The following is a 19,701-nucleotide window of genomic DNA, read 5'->3' as shown; positions in this document are numbered from 1 at the left end:
GTGGGCTCTTGCTTTTTACAGAATTCAGAATTCTGAAATATGTCATCAGTTGGGTTGTAGGAAAATAGTCAGTATTTTATATAATCTGTACTATTTGAGTGTTTCACTATACAGTTTAATGAATATGTTGGAAAACAGAGTCCCTTAGTGTTTTTGTAGTATTATTTATGTCAGTGTAATGTTTTTGCAGGATACAATGGCAAAACGCAATACTGTGATAGGAACTCCGTTTTGGATGGCTCCTGAGGTAATTCAAGAAATAGGCTACAACTGTGTGGCTGACATCTGGTCCCTTGGCATTACGTCTATAGAAATGGCTGAAGGAAAACCTCCTTATGCTGATATTCATCCCATGAGGGTAAGAAAATGATGGTTGGCTAAAAACATTGATGTTATGTAAGTTGCAGTTTTGTAATGTCAGTGTAAATAAATAAAGTAAATTAAATAAGTTGATTTGAACTTAGGTTCTGTGCAAAAAAATAATAAAATTATCTGTCAGAGGTTAGTGATGTTAACTTTTTTCCTCCCACATCCTCAATTATGAGAAAAAAAGCGAAGGCTCTATTTCTCTTTACAGTCACTGTTTTTCTCTCCCCAAAATATACCTGTAAAATTTCCCCTTGCTTTTCAATAGAGGAAAGGATTGATAAAGTCACTGTATTCTTCAGTTTATCCATCGTTTTCTCAGTGTGGCTATGGAGGCCTTGGGAAAAAAAAAATCAATTCTCAATTTTCTACCCACTTTGTAAATTCTACCTTTCTGTGTTTTCGTTTTCCTTTTTTTCTTCTTTCATCCGAAGCTAATATTTTAAAAAGCCTGACTTCTAACATTGGTACATACCAGTAGGCAAATTAATCCTATTTCTTTAGTTGGTGCTTAGTGAGAAAATCAGATTTGTATTTTGAACACTGTCATACACTGCTACAAACTCCTTTTTCCAGGATGATTTTTTTTTTTAAAGATTTTATTTATTTATTATTTGACAGAGAGAAATCACAAGTAGATGGAGAGGCAGGCAGAGAGAGAGAGGGAAGCAGGCTCTCTGCTGAGCAGAGAGCCCGATGCGGGACTCGATCCCAGGACTCTGAGATCATGACCTGAGCCGAAGGCAGCGGCTTAACCCACTGAGCCACCCAGGCGCCCCCAGGATGATGTTTTTGAGCTTGAAGTATGTACCTTACATATTCAAGTCTAACTGCCTCTCCTTCAGAGTTTGTGATGATACAGTTTTTAGGTTTCGCAGTATGTGAATCTCAATTCATCATAGATAAGGACATCTGTCTTTGTGAACTTATTGCCCTCTAGTGGCTAGAGCCACCTCAAGAAGAAAAGAGAATGCAGAGAGGAGAGCAAGCAAGCCAGTAAGCGAGGGTGTGTGTGTGTGTATGTGTGTGTGTGTGTGTGTGTGTGTGTGTGTGTAGAACAGAAGATGGTGTTAGGGTGACTGGAGAAATGTGTGAAGTAAATAGATGGGAGGAAGGAGAATGCAGTATTTTGGAACATCCGAAGAAGAATAAATTGCAATTATTTCTGATAATGCTGTTGTGGATTGAATTTCAATAATACAAGTAATGATGAAAATATTTAAAATACTGAAAATATTTAAAAATCTGCCTGCCACTTCAAGGAGAATTCCATGTTGTACAATTGAGTATAATATGTATCATCTTCCTTGTGTATATAAATTATTTTTGCTAAAGTGAAAAATAACAATGGCATGAATTTTTTGTTTGCAAAATTACATGAAAAAGCTTAAGGTCAACATAAAACCAGCAACACAGATTCTTATTTCTTCTCTGATTATTACTTAGCTTTGGTATTTTTAGTTATAATATTTTAAGGTGATCCTCAAACTAGGTGTATTTGAATTTGAATTAGTGAGGTTAACTGAATTATCCAAGGCATCCTAGCCAAGTGCCAGAGCTAGAATTTAACCCAGGACTTAGATTATTACTCTTCTGCTTTCTCCTTGTGTTAGATCTTATTTTTCCAACCACGTAGATCAACATATTAAATTTGACCCTGAGGTAGTCTCTCAGGTAGTCAAGAATTGTAGTATGTGGTTTCCAACTTTTAGAATCTTAAAATATCACCTGACAGTTTAAATTCACACATATGAAGTAATGAAAAATACAATAGAAGATAGTATTTTTCTTAAAAATTCTATCTATCAATTATCTATCTACCTATCTAGCAGCATCTTTCTATCTCACTCTTTTCTCCCAGCCTAAATCCTACTCATTCAAGTCTCAGGTCAGATATTATTTCTACATAGAGTCTTCCTTGGTAGCTACCACCTAAGTAAATTTCTTTTTTAAAGATTTTATTTACTTATTTATTTAGTGAGCAGGAGGGGGAAGCAACAGAGGAAGATGGAGAGAAGCTTAAGTCTGCTGAGTCTGTGGTGAGCGCAGAGCCCAATGTGGGGCTCCATCTCCCGACCCTGAGATCATAACCTGAGCCAAAATCAAAAGTCAGACGCTTACCTGACTGAGCCATCCAGGGGCCCTAAGTAAATTTCTTTCTTTCCTCCCAACTTGTGTATAGGCAATTCTTAGCCCTGCAATTCTTTGGGCAGTTTATCAAGTGTTGCCTTGCGCATTTCCAAATACAGTAAAGTTTTAAGTTGCTGTTTAAATTATGTTATCAGGGGTGCCTGTGTGGTTCAGTTGTTAAGTGTCTGCCTTCGGCTCAGGTCATAATCTCATGGTCCTGGGATGGAGCTCCACGTTGGGCTCTTTGCTCAGCAGGAAGCCTACTGCTCCCTCTCCTCTCCCTGCTTGTGTTCCCTCTCTTGCTGTGTCTCTCTCTGTCAAATAAATAAGTAAAATCTTTTTAAAAATTTATAAAAAAAATAAATTATGTTACCATTATTTTTCCTTTCTCATGTTTGTGAAATGCTTTATACAAAGTCGAGTATGAACTGCAGGTATTGGGAAACTCTTGAGGTCATGTGACATGTTCCTTGGAAAGGCAGAGTCGCTTGGTTCATTTTTGAGAGAATGTCAATCAAATGCCCCTGTCAGAATAACTACAGTTTTTCTGCCAGTCATTCCTTCAGGTGAAAGTGCTGTTCCTTGAAAAATGAGGTGCGCTTGGTCAGCTGGCTGTTCAGTCACACAGATGCTTTTCCTTGACATAATCCTTGCTCTTCTGTGTGCAGGGCATGTACTTTTTGTGTGTTTCTCATTTTATCATAGAGAATGTTAAAAAGATACACATTCCAGGCTGGACTTTTAATAAAATTAATTATATTTACTGCTTCAGCAAGGCTTAGATTCGTTTGGCGGGCGGTCAGATGGGAGGCTAAAAGAAAGAGCTGTCCAAGAGAGAAAAAAGGGGAGTTGAGGACGCGGCTAATGGGAGGACTGTGTTGGCAGCAGGGGCGATTCTTTGCTCTAGCCTTGCTCTAGCCCTGCTTGGCAGTGGAGTGCACTATTCTGGCCTTGATCTCAGGACTGGGTTTAAATGAATGAGTGTCTTCGAATGACAGGGCTACAGTGCATTGAAGGATGCTGTTGAGAGACTTGTTTGGCGGTTACCAAGGGGGTATAGCCTGGAAAGAGAGGAGAGGTTATAAGGAATGGAAGATCAGGGAGCTAGACAGCAGTCTTCCTTCTTGCTGCATAGCAGTTACCTGGAAAGCTTTGAAAAACATTGTGGTGACAGAGCCCTCCCCCAGACCAGTGATTTCAGAATCTCAGTGTTTTCAGTGAGGTTAAAGAGCCCATGAAGTGGTACTGAAGGTATGACGGTATATCCCAGGTATGAGCTGGAAGTAAGTGAAACTCTGATTAGTGAGTGAAATAGTGAAGTTTTCTTTTCTTTTCTTTTTTTTTTTTTTTAAGATTTTATTTATTTATTTGACAGAGAGAAATTACAAGTACACTGAGAGGCAGGCAGAGAGAGAGAGAGGAGGAAGCAGGCTCCCTGCTGTGCAGAGAGCCCAATGCGGGACTCGATCCCAGGACCCTGAGATCATGACCTGAGCCGAAGGCAGCGGCTTAACCCACTGAGCCACCCAGGCGCCCCAAGTTTTCTTTTTTAGTTAAATAATTTTCTTACTTTAACCACTCTGTGATATAAATATTTCAATCTCCGTTTTAATGAGTGGATTGGGTAAAATGGATATTTAAAGAATTATGTTTTCCAACTTGGAAGTGGCAGAACTGAGTTAGGAACTTGTGCTAGTTCATTTCTTGTCTTGACAAAAAAGAAATCTCTTTTGTGTTTATATGTCAATTGTATGCAAGTGAAGGAGTGGCTAGCAAAATAAAAATTTGCAGGCATTTTAATCTCATAATTTTAATTATTAAAGTACAAACCTAAATTTTTCTGTTGGAAGAAATATGGACAATTTAAAAAAAAATTTTTTTAGAGAGAGAGCATGTGTATGCATGAGTTGGCAAGGGGAGAGGGCAGAGGGAGAGAGAGAAATAGAGAATCTTAACAGGCTTCATACCCAGTGTGGAGCCCAGTGCAGGGCTCAAGCTCATAACCCTGAGATCATGACCTGAGCTGAAATCAAAGTCGAATGCTTAACTGACTAAGCCACTAAGGCACCCCAATATGGTAGAATATTTTATGTTCCATTCATTTTTTTGGTGGTGGTGGGGAACAGTATACCTTATGAGATAACCAATAGTTTACAAAGTTGTCACAGTGGAATGAAGATAGGAATGATGGAAAGACCAGTGTAACAGATGGAAGTAAAGAATGCTAGTTTTTTTTTTCTTTAATTTTTAAAAAAATATTTTATTTATTTATTTCACAGAGAGAGACACAGTGAGAGAGGGCACATGGCAGGGACAGTGGGGGAGGGAGAGGCAGGCTTCCTGCTGAGTGGAGAGCCCGATGTGGGCCTCGATCCCAGGACCCTGGTATCATGATCTGAGCCCAAGGCAGATGCTTAATGACTGAGCCCTCCCCCAGGAGTCCCAAGAATGCTAGTTTTTTAAAGTAAAGGGTATTATATAATTTACTGCATATAGATGCCTGTCTGGAAGAGAAGGCTAAGTTAAGATGTGGTGGGCCAGCTTCCCTAGCCTGCCTTTTTACATGCTAATCCTTCTGAAATTCTCTTTGGCCAGTATTACAAGGTTGTAGCCCTTCTGGCCATGGCTACCCTCTAGATGTATGTAAGAGAACAGCCCCAGAACAAGGAAGCTGACTCCTAGACTGAGTTTCCTAGTCATATTCTCAGATATACCATCCTTGTATGGTCAGGCTCCAGGCCTGCTCCAGACCTATGCTTTGCTTAGACCAGTGAGAATTAGGGCCAAGAAGAAATGCATCAGGCTTGGATAATTTAGAATGGGGTTGTTCCTGCCTAAGTAGTTACAAATTAGTATTGTGATTTTCACTGACAAGCTTTTTGTTGGACACATACTTTGAGTGTCATTAGAAAATGAAAGTGATTGGGGCATCTGGGTAGCCCAGTGGGTTAAAGCCTCTGCCTTTGGCTCAGGTCATGATCCCAGGGTCCTGGGATCGAACCCCACATGGGGCTCTCTGCTCAGCAGGGAGCCTGCTTCCTCCTCTCTCTCTCTCTCTCTCTCTGCCTGCCTCTCTGCCTACTTGTAATCTGTCTGTCAAATCAATAAATGAAATCTTAAAACAACAAAAAAAAAGAAAATGAAAGTGATTATATTGGAACTTGGCAGTGAATTGAAAATGGGTCTTTCAAAAGTGTTAAGGCTGAAGTCATTTGTTTTAGTTTATCATTTATCAAAGATTGATACTTTCTTTAATCATTCCTCAGAGAGAGTAAGAGGTATTTGGAATATAGATATTCAAGGAGGAATTTCCTAATAAAAAGAGCTATTAAAAGCACTCGATTTGTTTGATGGCAAGGGATAAAAAGTTTTATAGTTTTTTACAGTTTTCTCTTTCTCTCTCTCTTTTTTTTAAAGAGAAACTTCTAGTGTGTGCAAACTATATCATTGTTGTGGTGAGAGTAATAATTATCTGTCTAGTAAAAGGCAATCATGAAATACACATTAAAACATGTAAAGCTTTGTGAACAGGAGAGGGATGAAAATGTGCTTATAAATTTACATACAGCTAATAGATTAAAATAGATTAAGGAGTAATGACTAAAAGATTAAGGAATAATGACAAATTGAAGTAAGTCTGCTCAAAATGTGAAAAGAAACAAGTTTTATCAAAACCCAATTTATTTTAAATGGTTAAATATGAAGGTATTGAATTAATTTTGGTCAGTTAAATATAACTAAATATAATATGTAACATATAATGTAAAATATAATTTTGAAGTCAGTTAGCCACGCACTTTTTTGGAGATCTGCCTGTTTCTCAGCCCTGTAGGAAATAAAATTACAAAAAAAAAAAAAAATCAGGAAACGAGTGAATAGTATCATTTTTCTAAATATCTATCCTTGTCCCTGCCATCAAATCCAGACACATTCTTTCTTAGCACTGAGACCGTACTGATTCTTTTATTTATTTATGTATTTAAGAAAGATTTTCATTTTTTGTCAGAGGTAGAGAGAGAGAGAAAGAATGAGCAAAAGCAGAGGGAGTGGCAGGCAGAGGGAGAAGCTCGCTCCCTGCTCAGCGAGGAGCCTCATGAGGGACCTGATCCCAGGACTCTAGGATCATGACCTGAGTGGAAGGCAGATGCTTAACTGCTTAATTGCTTAACCTACTGAGCCACCCTGGCGTCCCCTCTATTGATTCTTTTGAAAACAGTTTTTGTTCTGTTTTCTTTTATTTTACAAGCTTTTGTATTTGATTACACATTGCCTGATGTGGTGGAAGGGATAAGGACAGAAGTGTTTGAGTCAGAATAAGGACTGTTTGAGACAGCCAGCACTGTGATGGATTGTGTGGCATCAGCTGAAGGAAAGAAAATAAAAATGAGACTAAGAATTTTACTTCTGAACAATATAATATGAATGTTTATTGCCTTTTAAAAATAAGATGTTGAAATATATTGTATATTTTGGGAAGATTTATGTCAAATGTGACTTGAGACGATTGGAGACATGTAAGTGGCAATTTTCTGGAAATTCAAGTACTATACAGCTTGACAATCTCTGTTTAAGAGTAAATTAGGAGTTCCTTTAAACTAAAAAAAAATCTCTGTCTTTATATATCCTCACATCACTTACTTATGAAGAAAAGAACCCTGTAGATATTTTCAATATGGAAAAGGTATTTTTGATGAGTGTTTTTGAAAGTGATGTTATCTTTCTTTCCTGAAGAACTTTTTCCTTAACCTTGCTGTTTTTTCCAACTAGCCTTTTCACCCCCATCCCTTTGGGGGAAACAATGCATTTTAATAAGTGAAATAAATGCTTCAGTACATGCAAAGTAAACACAGGCATTAGAAAAAAAAATCACTCTTTATACTGCATATTAAAAAAATAAAACAGTAGCTTTCCCCTATCTCAAATCACATGGTGCTGCTCCTTTCACAACCAAATGTATTCCTAATCCAACAGGACATTAAATCCGTGTCTAAGGAGTGAAAACTGAGTTATCCATTTTTTATCAAATAAAACTGAATCAATGACCTCCTTCCTGCCCAGTTAATGATAAGATTTGGTTGAGAAATCCTGGAAGACTGGGCTTGAGTAGAGGTGGTAGTGGAGTGATAACACAGTCAACGTAGTTACATGTCTTCCAGCTCCCTGTCCCTACTCTGTATGGCTTGGTAGACACCTGGCCTGTCTTAGTGTGTGTGCATGCAGTGCCTCTTGGAAGATTCCTCACAGGCATTTAACATGTAGGACAATAGACAAGTATCTTTAGTTTGTCTGGGGGTGGATGAGGGGATGTGGGGGTATTAATTCTCAGAATTAATATTCACTTGTAGGAACATCCTGGATGAAAGCCTCTGTCTACGAGCCTAAGATTACAGGGTACTACCTTCTCTGTGGTCTGCCCTATGGACATGCTGGTCCAAATTCCCCGTTCACTGGGCCAAGAGCCTGTAGGCAAACCTCACACCTACCCTCCCCTGCATGGGGCGGAAGGCGGGTGGCTTCAGCATTTGGCCCTCAGCCCTCGTGTTTGTGGGCCTCATGTGGGGCCAGGGACTGCTGTGGCTTTGTGGTGAAGCCCAGATCATCTTTTTCACTTGGTTTTCATAGATAAATTTTGGCTTGAATGACATCTTCTCTGATTATAAGGCCCACTAACTTACTTTTTATTTTATCTTTTTACCCCCATAATAGATTCTTAAGGCTGTCGTAACAAATTACCACAAATTTGGTAGCTTTCAGCAACAGAAATTTATACTTTTGCAGTTCTGGAGGCCAGAAGTCTGAAATCAAGGTGTTGACAGGATTGCAGTCTCTCCTGAAGCTCTCTAATGGAGACTCTATTCTCTGCCTCTTCCAGCTTTTGGTGGCTGCTGGCAGTCCTTGACATTCCTTGGATTGTAGCTGCATTATTCCATCTTGGTCTACATCTTCACAGAACCTTCTCCTCAAATTTTCCTCTGCCTTTTTCTTAAAAGGACACTTGTCATTGGTTTTAGGGACCACATGGATAATCCAGGGTGATAATCCTCCTTTCAAGATCCTTGACTTAATTACATCTACAAAGACCCTTCTTTTCCTCAAATGAGTTCACATTCAGAACTTCTCGGGATTAGGACATGGCTACAACTTTTGGGAGGCTACCTTTGAGCCATTATACCTTCCATAATCTATTTTGTCCTTCTAAATTGAGGGCATGTGATGTGATGAGCACTAGATGTTATACATAACTGATGAATCATAGAGTCCTATATCTGAAACTAATGATGTACTATATATTGGCCAATTGAATTTAAATAAAAAAATAAATTATCTACAGGTGAAGATTAATAGTGACTAATATTAGGACATATCTCTGCCTTTATGTCCTCATTTTTTAATTGTGGTAAGATGTGCAGAACAGAAAATTTGTCATTTAAACCATTTTTAAGTAAACAGTTAAGTGGCATTCACTCACATTGTTGTGCAACCATCACACTGTCTGTTTGCAGAAATTTTTATCATCCCAAACTGAAACTGTGCCCATTAAACAATTCTTTGTTATCTCCTCCCCACATTTTGTCACCATCATTCCACTTTTAGTCTCTATGAGTTTGACTGTTCTAAGAACCTCCTATAGGTGGAATCATACAATATTTGTCCTTTTTTTATTATATATATATATTTTTTCAAAGGTTTTATTTATTTATTTGACACAGAGAGAGATCACAAATAGGCAGAGAGTCAGGCAGAGAGAGAGGGGGAAGCAGGCTCTCTGCTCAGCAGGGATGCTGAGGCAGATGCAGGACTCGATCCCAGGACCCTGAGATCATGACCTGAGCTAAAGGCAGTGGCTTAATCCACTGAGCCACCCAGGTGCCCCAATATTTGTCCTTTTGTGTCTGACTTCTTTCACTTGGCATAATGTTTTAAAGGTTCATTCATGTTGTACCATATGTCAGAATTTCTTTTCTTTTTTAAAGCTGAATAATATCCTATTGTACGTGTATATCTCACTCTGTTTATCTGCTCATCCATTGACTGACACTTGGGTTGTTTCCCCATTTTAGTTATTATGTATATTGCTATTGTGAGCATGGATATACACTTATTTTTCTAAGACTCTGCTTTCTTTTTTTTTTTTTTTCTAATAAGATTTAATTTCTTTATTCTAGAGAGAGAGAGAGCTCAGGGGGAAGAGCAGGAGAGGTATAAGCAGACTCCATGTTGAGCTTGGAGCCTGACATGGGACTTGATCTCAGGACCCTGAGATCATGATCTGAGCCGAAACCAAGAGTTGGGCACTTAACTGACTGAGCCACTGAGATGCCCTGAGACTCTGCTTTTATTTATTTATTTATTTTTAAATTTATTTTTTACTTTCAGCATAACAGATTTCATTGTTTTTGCACCACACCCAGTGCTCCATGCAATCCATGCCCTCTATAATACCCACCACCTGGTACCCCCACCTCCCAACCCCCGCCTCTTCAAAACCCTCAGATTGTTTTTCAGAGTCCATAGTCTCTCATGGTTCACCTCCCCTTCCAATTTCCCCCAACTCCCTTCTCCTCTCTATCTCTCCATGTCCTCCATGCTATTTGTTATGCTCCACAAATAAGTGAAACCATATGATAATTGACTCTCTCTGCTTGACTTATTTCACTCAGCATAATCTCTTCCAGTCCCGTCCATGTTGCTACAAAAGTTGGGTCTTCGTCCTTTCTGATGGAGACATAATACTCCATAGTGTATATGGACCACATCTTCCTTATCCATTCGTCCGTTGAAGGGCATCTTGGTTCTTTCCACAGTTTGGCGACCGTGGCCATTGCTGCTATAAACATTGGGGTACAGATGGCCCTTCTTTTCACTACATCTGTATCTTTGGGGTAAATACCCAGTAGTGCAATGGCAGGGTCATAGGGAAGTTCTATTTTTAATTTCTTGAGGAATCTCCACACTGTTCTCCAAAGTGGCTGCACCAACTTGCATTCCCACCAACAGTGTAAGAGGGTTCCCCTTTCTCCACATTCCCTCCAACACATGTTGTTTCCTGTCTTGCTAATTTTGGCCATTCTAACTGGTGTAAGGTGATATCTCAATGTAGTTTTAATTTGAATCTCCCTGATGGCTGGTGATGATGAACATTTTTTTCATGTGTCTGATAGCCATTTGTATGTCTTCATTGGAGAAGTGTCTGTCCATATCTTCTGCCCATTTTTTGATATGATTGTCTGTTTTGTGTGTGTTGAGTTTGAGGAGTTCATTATAGATCCTGGATATCAACCTTTTGTCTGAGACTCTGCTTTTAATTCTAATGGGTGTATACCCAGAACTGGGATTGCTGGATCATATTGTTTATATACAGTTTTGGGGGGAACCTCCATACATCCATACTCCATCCATAGTAGCCGTACTATACCATTTTACATTCCCACCAGCCACGTGCATGGTTCCAGAGTCTCCACATTCTTTCCAACACTTACTTTCTGTCTTTTTGGTAGTAGTCATCCTGATGGGTGTCAACGGTTACCTCATTATAGTTTTGATTTGCATTTCCCAAACAACCAGTGATGTTGAACATCTCTCCATTGGTATGTCTTTGAAGAATTGTCTATTAATTGGGTTGGTTTTTTTGTTGTTCTTGAGTTTCTTTTCTCATTTTTATTGACTTTTCTCTATTATTAATCTGCTTTTTTTCTATTTGCTGATTTAGATCTCCTGGTCCTTCGATTTTATATTGCCTCTGTTTATTATACTTCCAGCTGTCCCCCATCATTCTTGGCACCCCAAGCCCAATACTCTAAGTCCCTTGTAATTCTCTCTTTATAATTAGTCCATTGGGAGGTCTTTGAGTCAAAATATTTTTCACTTCCTGTTTATATGCCAGTGACTTACTAGTCTACAAGTAGAGGATTGTTTATTTGTATTTAATTATATATTACTTTGCTTTATGCAGTAGGTATGTTCTGAAGAAGTTGTGTAAATATTTAATAGTTGCCAATCAGCATTTAAAATTCTGTTTTTTTAAAAATAATTTTTAATTACTCCTTTAATAATGAGAGTAACACTTTTCAAATTTATCTGCCTTGTAATTGCGTATACTTTTTATGATGGGACATACCCATTTTAGCAGTAATACAAAATTTAATTGTTAATATTAAGGTGTTTTTGATTTGGTATTAGTGTTAAAATATAAGAGGTGCTTGTTCTAATGTGGAGACGGGGAATTCAATTTTTGGACCAGCTGGAGAGTATATCTGCTATACTACATTGCTTATTTTGTGTCAGAGAAACTAAATGTTGTCTAAGTGTGGGTGTTTGATTTTTGAAGAAAAGTACCCTGGGATTTTCTTCCTGTATTCTTTTATTTCTGTTCTCCTTTCCTCTTTTTCCTTGTACAGATATTTAGTGCACATTTATCATTTACTGGTTGGACTTTGAGGATGTAATGCTAAACAGCAGAGGCATGTTTCTTATTCTTTTGGAACTTCTGGTCCAGGGGAACTAGCATTCTAATGTTAGAATTATTTAGCTTTCTGGGGTGGGAGGAGAGGGGGAAGTAGATAAATATATTCAGTTTAGAGTTTAAGACCATACACTGTAATAACTTTATTCACTTACATATATGGATATTACAAATTATATAGGATCGTGTAACTCTTAAGAGTTTTATTGTCATTACATACATTGCTTGCTTTTCTCCTTTGAACTCATCCTCATCTTCCTGTTGTTCTCACTGTTGCCTTTACTTCCTTTGACTGTTCCCTGTCCCTGACCGTACATGCACTCCACTGCTCACATAGTCCCCTCCCCACCTCTGCTTTGCTTTTCCCCTGCTTTTCTTTCTTTTCACATTACCTTTCTTCCTCTCTGTCTGTTCCCTACATTTTTCAGAAATAGCCAAGGATCTGGAGGAGTGGGGCAAATTGGATCATTGGAGAATTTCAGTCCTACTTCCAGGACATATGGTTTTTCACTCTCTTTGAAAGTTCGAGTTCTTCTGCCCTATGGTTGTATCCATGTGGGAGTACCAGGCATTCCAGCCCCTAAATTGGGGATTAAGGTTTATTACAGTGACACTTTCAACATATTTCTGTCCAGTCAGTTATTATTCTTGAAGAGATGAACAAGCAAGGAGAACAGAATAAACAGATCTCAGCTTTTCTTGGTTAGGCCTGCTGGGATCATCCCTGAGGGCCTCCCAAGGAAGACAGATTCCCACTGTTAATTGAAATTTAAATCTTGCTGTTGGTGTTGTGTTGCCAAGTGCTCTGTAAACACGAAGGGTTCAAAAGGCTCGGTAACTGTTGAGGAAGTTTTCCTACTGACATACGAATTACCTGAATATGAATTGTAGTTTTGGGGACATGTTTACATTAAGTGTTGCTTAGAGAAGGAATCATGGAGAAAGACTTATACTAGAAAGAATTATGTGAGAATCCATCTTTTTAAGATTTTTAAAAATTATTTTTATTAACATATAATGTATTATTTGCCCCAGGGGTACAGGTCTGGGAATCATCAGGCTTACACAATTCACAGCACTCACCACAGCACATACCTTCCAATGTCCATAACCCAACCACCCTCTCCCTACCCCTCCACCCCCCAGCAACCCTCAGTTTGTTTGTTTTGTGAGATTAAGAGTCTCTTATGGTTTGTCCCATCTTCTTTCATTTTTTCCTTCCCTACCCCCCATAACCCCCTACCCTGCCTTTCAAATTTAAGATTTTAATATATGATACTGACAAAGGCAGTATCTCTCTGTATTTGTATAGGAGTGTTTACAGGACACAATTTAAATTGATTTATTAATAATTAAAAGATGGCATTTACATTTGACACTTTTCTTTGACTGTGATCCATAGGATAAAGTGTATTTTGCATTGTGACCTGTTTTGCCCATGCGTGGGTTTATATAAGGTTTGTTTCAGTTGTATAGGTCTTCTCTTCTACTTCCACCTTTCATTAAAAAAGAGAATAGGTAGTCCAAATCCATTACATTGGTTTTATGACTCAGAATTGGCTTGCAACTTGTATGTATAGAGCAAGAATCACTGTAGCAGGTTTTGGATGTCATATGCTTCCACTGTTGCCACATAGTAGTGGGTGTGACCTTGTGCTGGAGAGACCTTGTGTTGGAGACTTGTGAATCCTGATGAGTTTTGTTATCTATGATTAGTAGAAATGGACTCTCATCTGTCCACTTCACATTTATTGTGAAGATCAGATAAGATAATATAAATGAGCAATATGTGTAAAATAGTAAATGTTATAGAAATATTAGGTAGCATTATTAAATTAACTTTGAAGTCTCATATTGAGACTCTAAGTTCAAATTCTTGTAGGAGGTGCTATATAATAATATTTACCAATGTCACTTAAGGAGCTTTGGCTGTGGAAAAGCTCAGACAATCCTGGCTTTATTTTAGGGAATCTAGTAGGGTTAGAGTTATTGGGAGTCTTACACAGTACCCAAAGGAGTTTATTACCAGCCAGGGTAGGTTCCAGAAAGCTTTTAAGTCCTTGCCGAGAAGACCTTTGCAGCCTCTCCTGGGAACCATGTAAATGTAAGGAGCCCATGAGAGCAGGGGTACATGTGCATCCTCCTTTCTACCCTCAAGGTAGACTGATGTTTTCTCCTCCATTTTCACTATATACTAGCTCAGGAATGGAAACCATGATTTGTAAGAGCATAGAATGAGCTGCTTTTCTGGGGCAGGGAATTCATACCATCAGTGGACCCCCTGAAATTGCACTTAAATATTGATGTTTGTTCAGATGTGTGTTTTTCTGCTGCAAGTTCATAATTTTTAAGTGACCCAAAAAGGTTCAGAACTGTGGGTCTCAGTAGTAGTATCAGTGCCTCTCAAGCGAGTTTGTTATATTGTATATTTAGGATATGATTTTGTTTACTATTCATCACAACATATCACTATTCTGTATTTTAATCTGGAGCCAGTAAGCAGATCTGTATATGATTCCTCCCCCCACCATACTCTTATTACTAGAAAGGTTTGTTTTAGGTATGTCCTAAAGGTTAGGTTAGTTACTGTCCAGATCTCATCACTGACTAAAAAAATCTTTTATTTCTCTGAATTCTCATCACCTTTTCAATGACTGTCTTGTGGAATTTTTAACTTACTATGTATTATCATAACTAGTATGTAATTGTCTTATTCCCCCTACCAGATGTCAGTTTTAAATGCGAGTGTGTTTCATCTTTGTGTGTCTAATTGAACCTAGCAGAATGACTTATACATGAGAGCATCCAATAAATATTTTTGTTGAATATGTGTTCAGTTCCATTTCCTATCTCAAAGGTACTTCTGTGGTATAAATACTGAAATCTGGCAGGCTCAGATTCTACTTTCTTACAATAATAAATGTACTTATAACTTAGAATCTAAGATTCAGTGAAATAAATTAAAAAATGAAACTAAGTAAATGCTAATCAAATACAACTTGAAAGTCTTATCATTACTTATAGCTTGCCTTAGTAAAAGCACAGTTTATTTATTTAAAATTTAAATTTTAAATTGTAATTTTTTTTGTACTTTAGATCCTGTTTCTTTGTTGAAGGAGATCAGAAGGACTTAACTGAGCACCCTTAGCATTGGCCTCTGGACAGTAGTTTTGGTTTGCTAATGGGAACGTAATTGCCAAGCCTTATTGAAGACTTATGTCTTAAAAGCAGTCATATAGATATACTGTACTAGTTATAGTAAGTTTTGTTTTGTTTTGAAACCAGTTAGAGAAACCATTTAGGCTAGAGACCTGAGCTAGTATTAATTTTAGAAGACATAAATATGTAGGGGTGTGTGTGTGTGTGTGTGTGTGTGTGTGTGTGTGTTGGGAGGTTGGGAGATACCTGAAGGGGGGAGGTATTGACTCTGTAATTCAAGTATATAATACTTTAAAAGTTCATATTTTTGGAAAAAATGCTATCTATAGCAAATTTGCTTTCAGAATTATGACTGGACAGACGTATTTTTGAAAAATGAAGATAGATAAGCTATAATTGACTTAAAATATATGTTTTTTTGTTAAATTCCTGCAGAATAGAATTCTTCAGCTATCCTAGAGGATTGATTGCAGATTAGATTTTTATACTAACTTTGTTTTCATTATAACTTTTACATAAATAGAATCATCTTCATTACATCTGGGATCTTTTAATAGCAGAACTACATGTAGTTGTGCTATATATTGAAAGGTAAGGGATAGATGATCAGAGATAACTTTATAAGCATTGTTGTAAGTGACTTACAAACTGAAGGTCACCATCTTAATTGGAAGGTTTGTGAATCTCTTAAATTCTGTGATCAAATGAGTGATATCAAAGAAAGAAGCAATTTAACATAACAATTGTGGCTTACACTGAACATATGTTCCTGTTAATAGGTTGCATTATGGTCTTTAAGGACTTGTATGTAGTTAGTACATTTTGGTTCATTTGATACCCACAGTTTTTCTTAATTTTTATTAGTGAGTTGTTACAGTGGTTAACAAGAAATACACAGATTTAAGTTGCAATAGTTTTCCCAGGGTTATATGATCTAACTTCACAAGCTTCCTGGACATATGTAGATGCTTTTCTATTTTGCTTTAGTTATGACATACAATTGATATAGGCAAGCATGAAAGCTTGGGCAAATTTTCATTGCTTTTTCTGGATCTTGCTCAGGTTCTGTGGTATTTATGTAAAGCACAATTTTGTTACTTGGGAATGCATGTTGAAATTATCATGTGCACTATTTTGCTGTAGGCCCGTTGGCACTGCCACAAAGGTAATACACTGCCAGTAGGCCATTTCCTTGTCGGCTGCATTTACAATTTAATAGAAATATTACATGACTTTTTAAACAAGTGTTTTGGCAGGGAGGAAATGGCAGATTCCATACAAACAAGCATAGCTTCCTTTCCTTAACCACACTCCAGCTACTCAAGAAATTGTACTCGGTTTCACTTGTGGGGGTTTGGGGGTAGAATGGGAAGTCAGGTTGAAACTGGAATGACATTGATATTTACTATAAAATAGTTATGTATTTTTAACTGCTGGATTTTATTACTATGTAGTTTCAGTGAGTGGCAACCAATATATTTCTGAATTAGAACTGAGGTTATTTTTATGTAGTTCACCTGGCTGGGAATGTCTGGTTTTGATTGGTTGAAAAGATCAGGACCACCGGATAGGCTCTAAGATGTTAGTATTGCTTTTTATAGGTTTTTATTGGTCTGGGTTTGCTGTGTAAATTGGGCCTTTATGACATTTGCATAAACACTACTTCTTTCATATCAACTGTGGCTGTGTCCCAAAGATGAATCAGTTTGGGGGTTAGAGAATATTGAAAGAAAATTTGGGAGATTTCTTAGCGCTGATATAAAACAATGGATTCCCTGCACATCTTTTGGTCCATTTATTTTAGTTCTCTGTTATGTGTTTCAAACTTGAAAGGTCACATTTACAATTTTTTAGACTTGCCATTCCATCCATCCAATTTTTTTTTTTTTAACATACCACTCCACTCTTTTTTTATTTAGTTTTTTGGATTTTAAATCACTTACAGTTTTGGATAAAATGCTGACCTCTTTAATTCTAAAATATTTTATACTTTTGAAAACTGTCTATATCAAAACAAATTAATTAAAAAATTTATTATTTTCAGCCTTTATTGTGGCTACCTTCTATAATATGTGTAGATCCCACCCCTTTTTCTGTAGGGAAAAAACAGTTTATAGTTAGGCCTTTCCCCTTTTCTTATTGCTTCTGACTTCTTAGCCAGCCTACCTGGCAGCTGTAGTAAGTTACGCCGCTGTGGTGTGGTAGAGACTGGCATTGGGTGTGTTCTTATAGCCATCACAGCATTGGTTTTTGCTATTTTCCATGTTTCAGTTTGTTGGTAATGGACATATGGACATCATATGTTCCACAAGAGTACTGTACGAAGCCAATTTGAACTGTTTCCATTTGCCTCAAGTCCAATCATGATATTTATTTTTCCATGGCACTTACCCAGATTATCCATACCTCCTGCTTAGCTTGTGTCACTGCCACCACTGTATTTCTTCTGATTGCCTCCATTTTTTCACAGTATCTAATTGCCTACTCCCTCTTAGCTTTCTTTGCACAGCATTGATTGATGTTTATAGAATACCCAAGATCTTTTAGATAATAGATACTCAGGTGCATAGTAGTACAATATTCAGCTTGTTTTTTGTTTAAACATAAGGAAAGGTTTATATGTAGCCTCATTGACTGGAATTGAATATTCTAGTGGAAAATTTAGAAGAGTAACAGTATGGTTTCCGACAATATTGTTGCTTACTTTTTTTAATATATATATCAACAGTAACAGCAATATGATCTCCCCAAATCCCTTTAATATATTAATTCAGGCCATAATTCTATTCCTAAATTTTCAAGGGAAGATCCTAGATGCTTCCTTTTAGGCTTGAGAAAATACAACTATGTTATTGTTTACCATAGCTGTTCTGCAGCTTTCTAGCCCTCTGTAAAGTCATTCTAAGTGTTGATTTTCAGAGTATGAATAAATGAGTTGCTGTCATTCGTGACATTTGGCACACCATTACTGCGACTGGGAAGCTTTGCTTTTTATAGGAGTGCATTTGTTCATTCATTCAGATACTTATTGAACACCTGCCATGTACTGGTGACTGTTCTAGGTGTTGAGGATGTAGCAATGAGAAAAAGATGAGGGGTGCCTGGGTGGCTCAGTGCGTTAAAGCCTCTGCCTTCGGCTCAGGTCACGATCCCAGAGTCCTGGGATCAAGTCCCACATCAGGCTCTCTGCTCAGCAGGGAGCCTGCTTTCTTCTCTCTCTCTGCCTGCCTCTCTGCCAACTTGTGATCTCTGTCTGCAAATAAATAAAACCTTTTTTAAAAAAAAGAAAAAGATGAAAATTTCTCTTTATTGAGCTTATCTTCTAATGAGGGAGAGAGAAAATAAAGAAGAGAAATACAGCATCTATTATGTTAGATAGCAAGAAGTCCTACAGTAGAAAAAATAAAGCAGGAAAGTGAGAGAGGAAATCTCAAGCCTGGTTGATGTGTTAGGTTTCCTCATTGAGAAGATGACATTTGAATACAAACATGAAGGAAATGATGATATCTGGGTGCAGAATATACTAGGTAGAGGCAACTAAACTGCAAAGTTAGTGTTCCTCAGGTGGGAGCGTCCCAGGCAACTCACGGCACAGATTAGATACTTGAAGATTCCAGTAAATACTTAGGCTTTCTTTTGAATGAGATGAGAAATCACTGAGGATTTCTGTGTACAGGAGAAACAAGGATACCCTGAAGAGTTATGAGGGTGGAATCACATAATCTAGTTTAGTGGGCTTATGTAAACCAACCAAGAGGTGGTGGTGGCTAGGAAGAGGATGGTATAAGGAGTGAAGATAGTTGGAAGTTGCTGGTTTCTGGTATATTTTGAAAGTGGATGAAGATTTGTTGATAGATCAAGTACATGAGAACATTGGCAATGCTAAAAAGCCACTCTATATAGCTTTTGAAAATGGCTCTTTTCCACTCTGTCAAAAATGGCAGAAAATTGGATGGAGTAGAGAGTTTATTCTTCCAGGAAGCCCAGCTACAGCTGTAATGCACACGTCTGTCGTAAGAAAGAAAGAAGAAAGTAAAACACTTATACTTGTTATACGTACAGGTTTACAGTTAACATTTTTATATATGGTATTCATGTTGGCTTTGCATATGTATATATATGCCCATGAGAACATACTGTTTTTTAACTGAAATTGAAATCATGAGATCATGTTGTTTTGTTATTTTCATTTTCGATTTAGTGCTGTGTCTTGATAACCTCCCCATATCCCTAAGTTTTTTGAATCTTAAAATATTTGAAAAAATACTTAAATACTTTCTATACATTCTGCTTTTGTGATAAGGCTTTAAAATCAGTGGGTTTTTTTTTTTTTAAGGCAAAAGGGAACAGCTTAGGTCACAAAGCTGTCATCAGTCAATAATCCTGAAATGGGTAGAAATGTCCTTGGTTTAAATTTTTCATACTAACATTATTATCATTAATTATCATATATTACACTTTTAAATAATGTATTATGGCAACTTTTAAATTGAAGTATAATGTGTCAGTTCTCCATGGATTTTGTTTTTCTGTTTCTTTTTCTACAAGTATGATTTCTATATAGAATTTTTTAAACCTCTTTT

General features: G+C 37.4%; 1 protein-coding gene across 2 annotated transcripts in view; it reads left to right on the top strand.

Annotated features, from left to right (window-relative positions):
• Positions 1 to 19,701, top strand: part of STK3 (serine/threonine kinase 3) — a 273,495-nt gene that overhangs the window by 88,364 nt on the left and 165,430 nt on the right. For both annotated transcript variants that reach the window (XM_045077977.1, XM_045077978.1), the window contains one exon: positions 191 to 358. In XM_045077977.1, coding sequence (XP_044933912.1) covers positions 191 to 358 — 168 coding nt within the window. The remainder of the gene's footprint in view (positions 1 to 190; positions 359 to 19,701) is intronic.

The sequence above is a fragment of the Mustela putorius genome, unplaced genomic scaffold (assembly GCF_011764305.1).
Source record: "Mustela putorius furo isolate JIRA1106 unplaced genomic scaffold, ASM1176430v1.1 tig00000228_pilon_pilon_pilon, whole genome shotgun sequence".
Classification (NCBI taxonomy): Eukaryota; Metazoa; Chordata; class Mammalia; order Carnivora; family Mustelidae; genus Mustela; species Mustela putorius.
The sequence above is the reverse complement of the archived record's forward strand: the minus strand, read 5'-3'. Positions and strand labels throughout refer to the sequence as shown.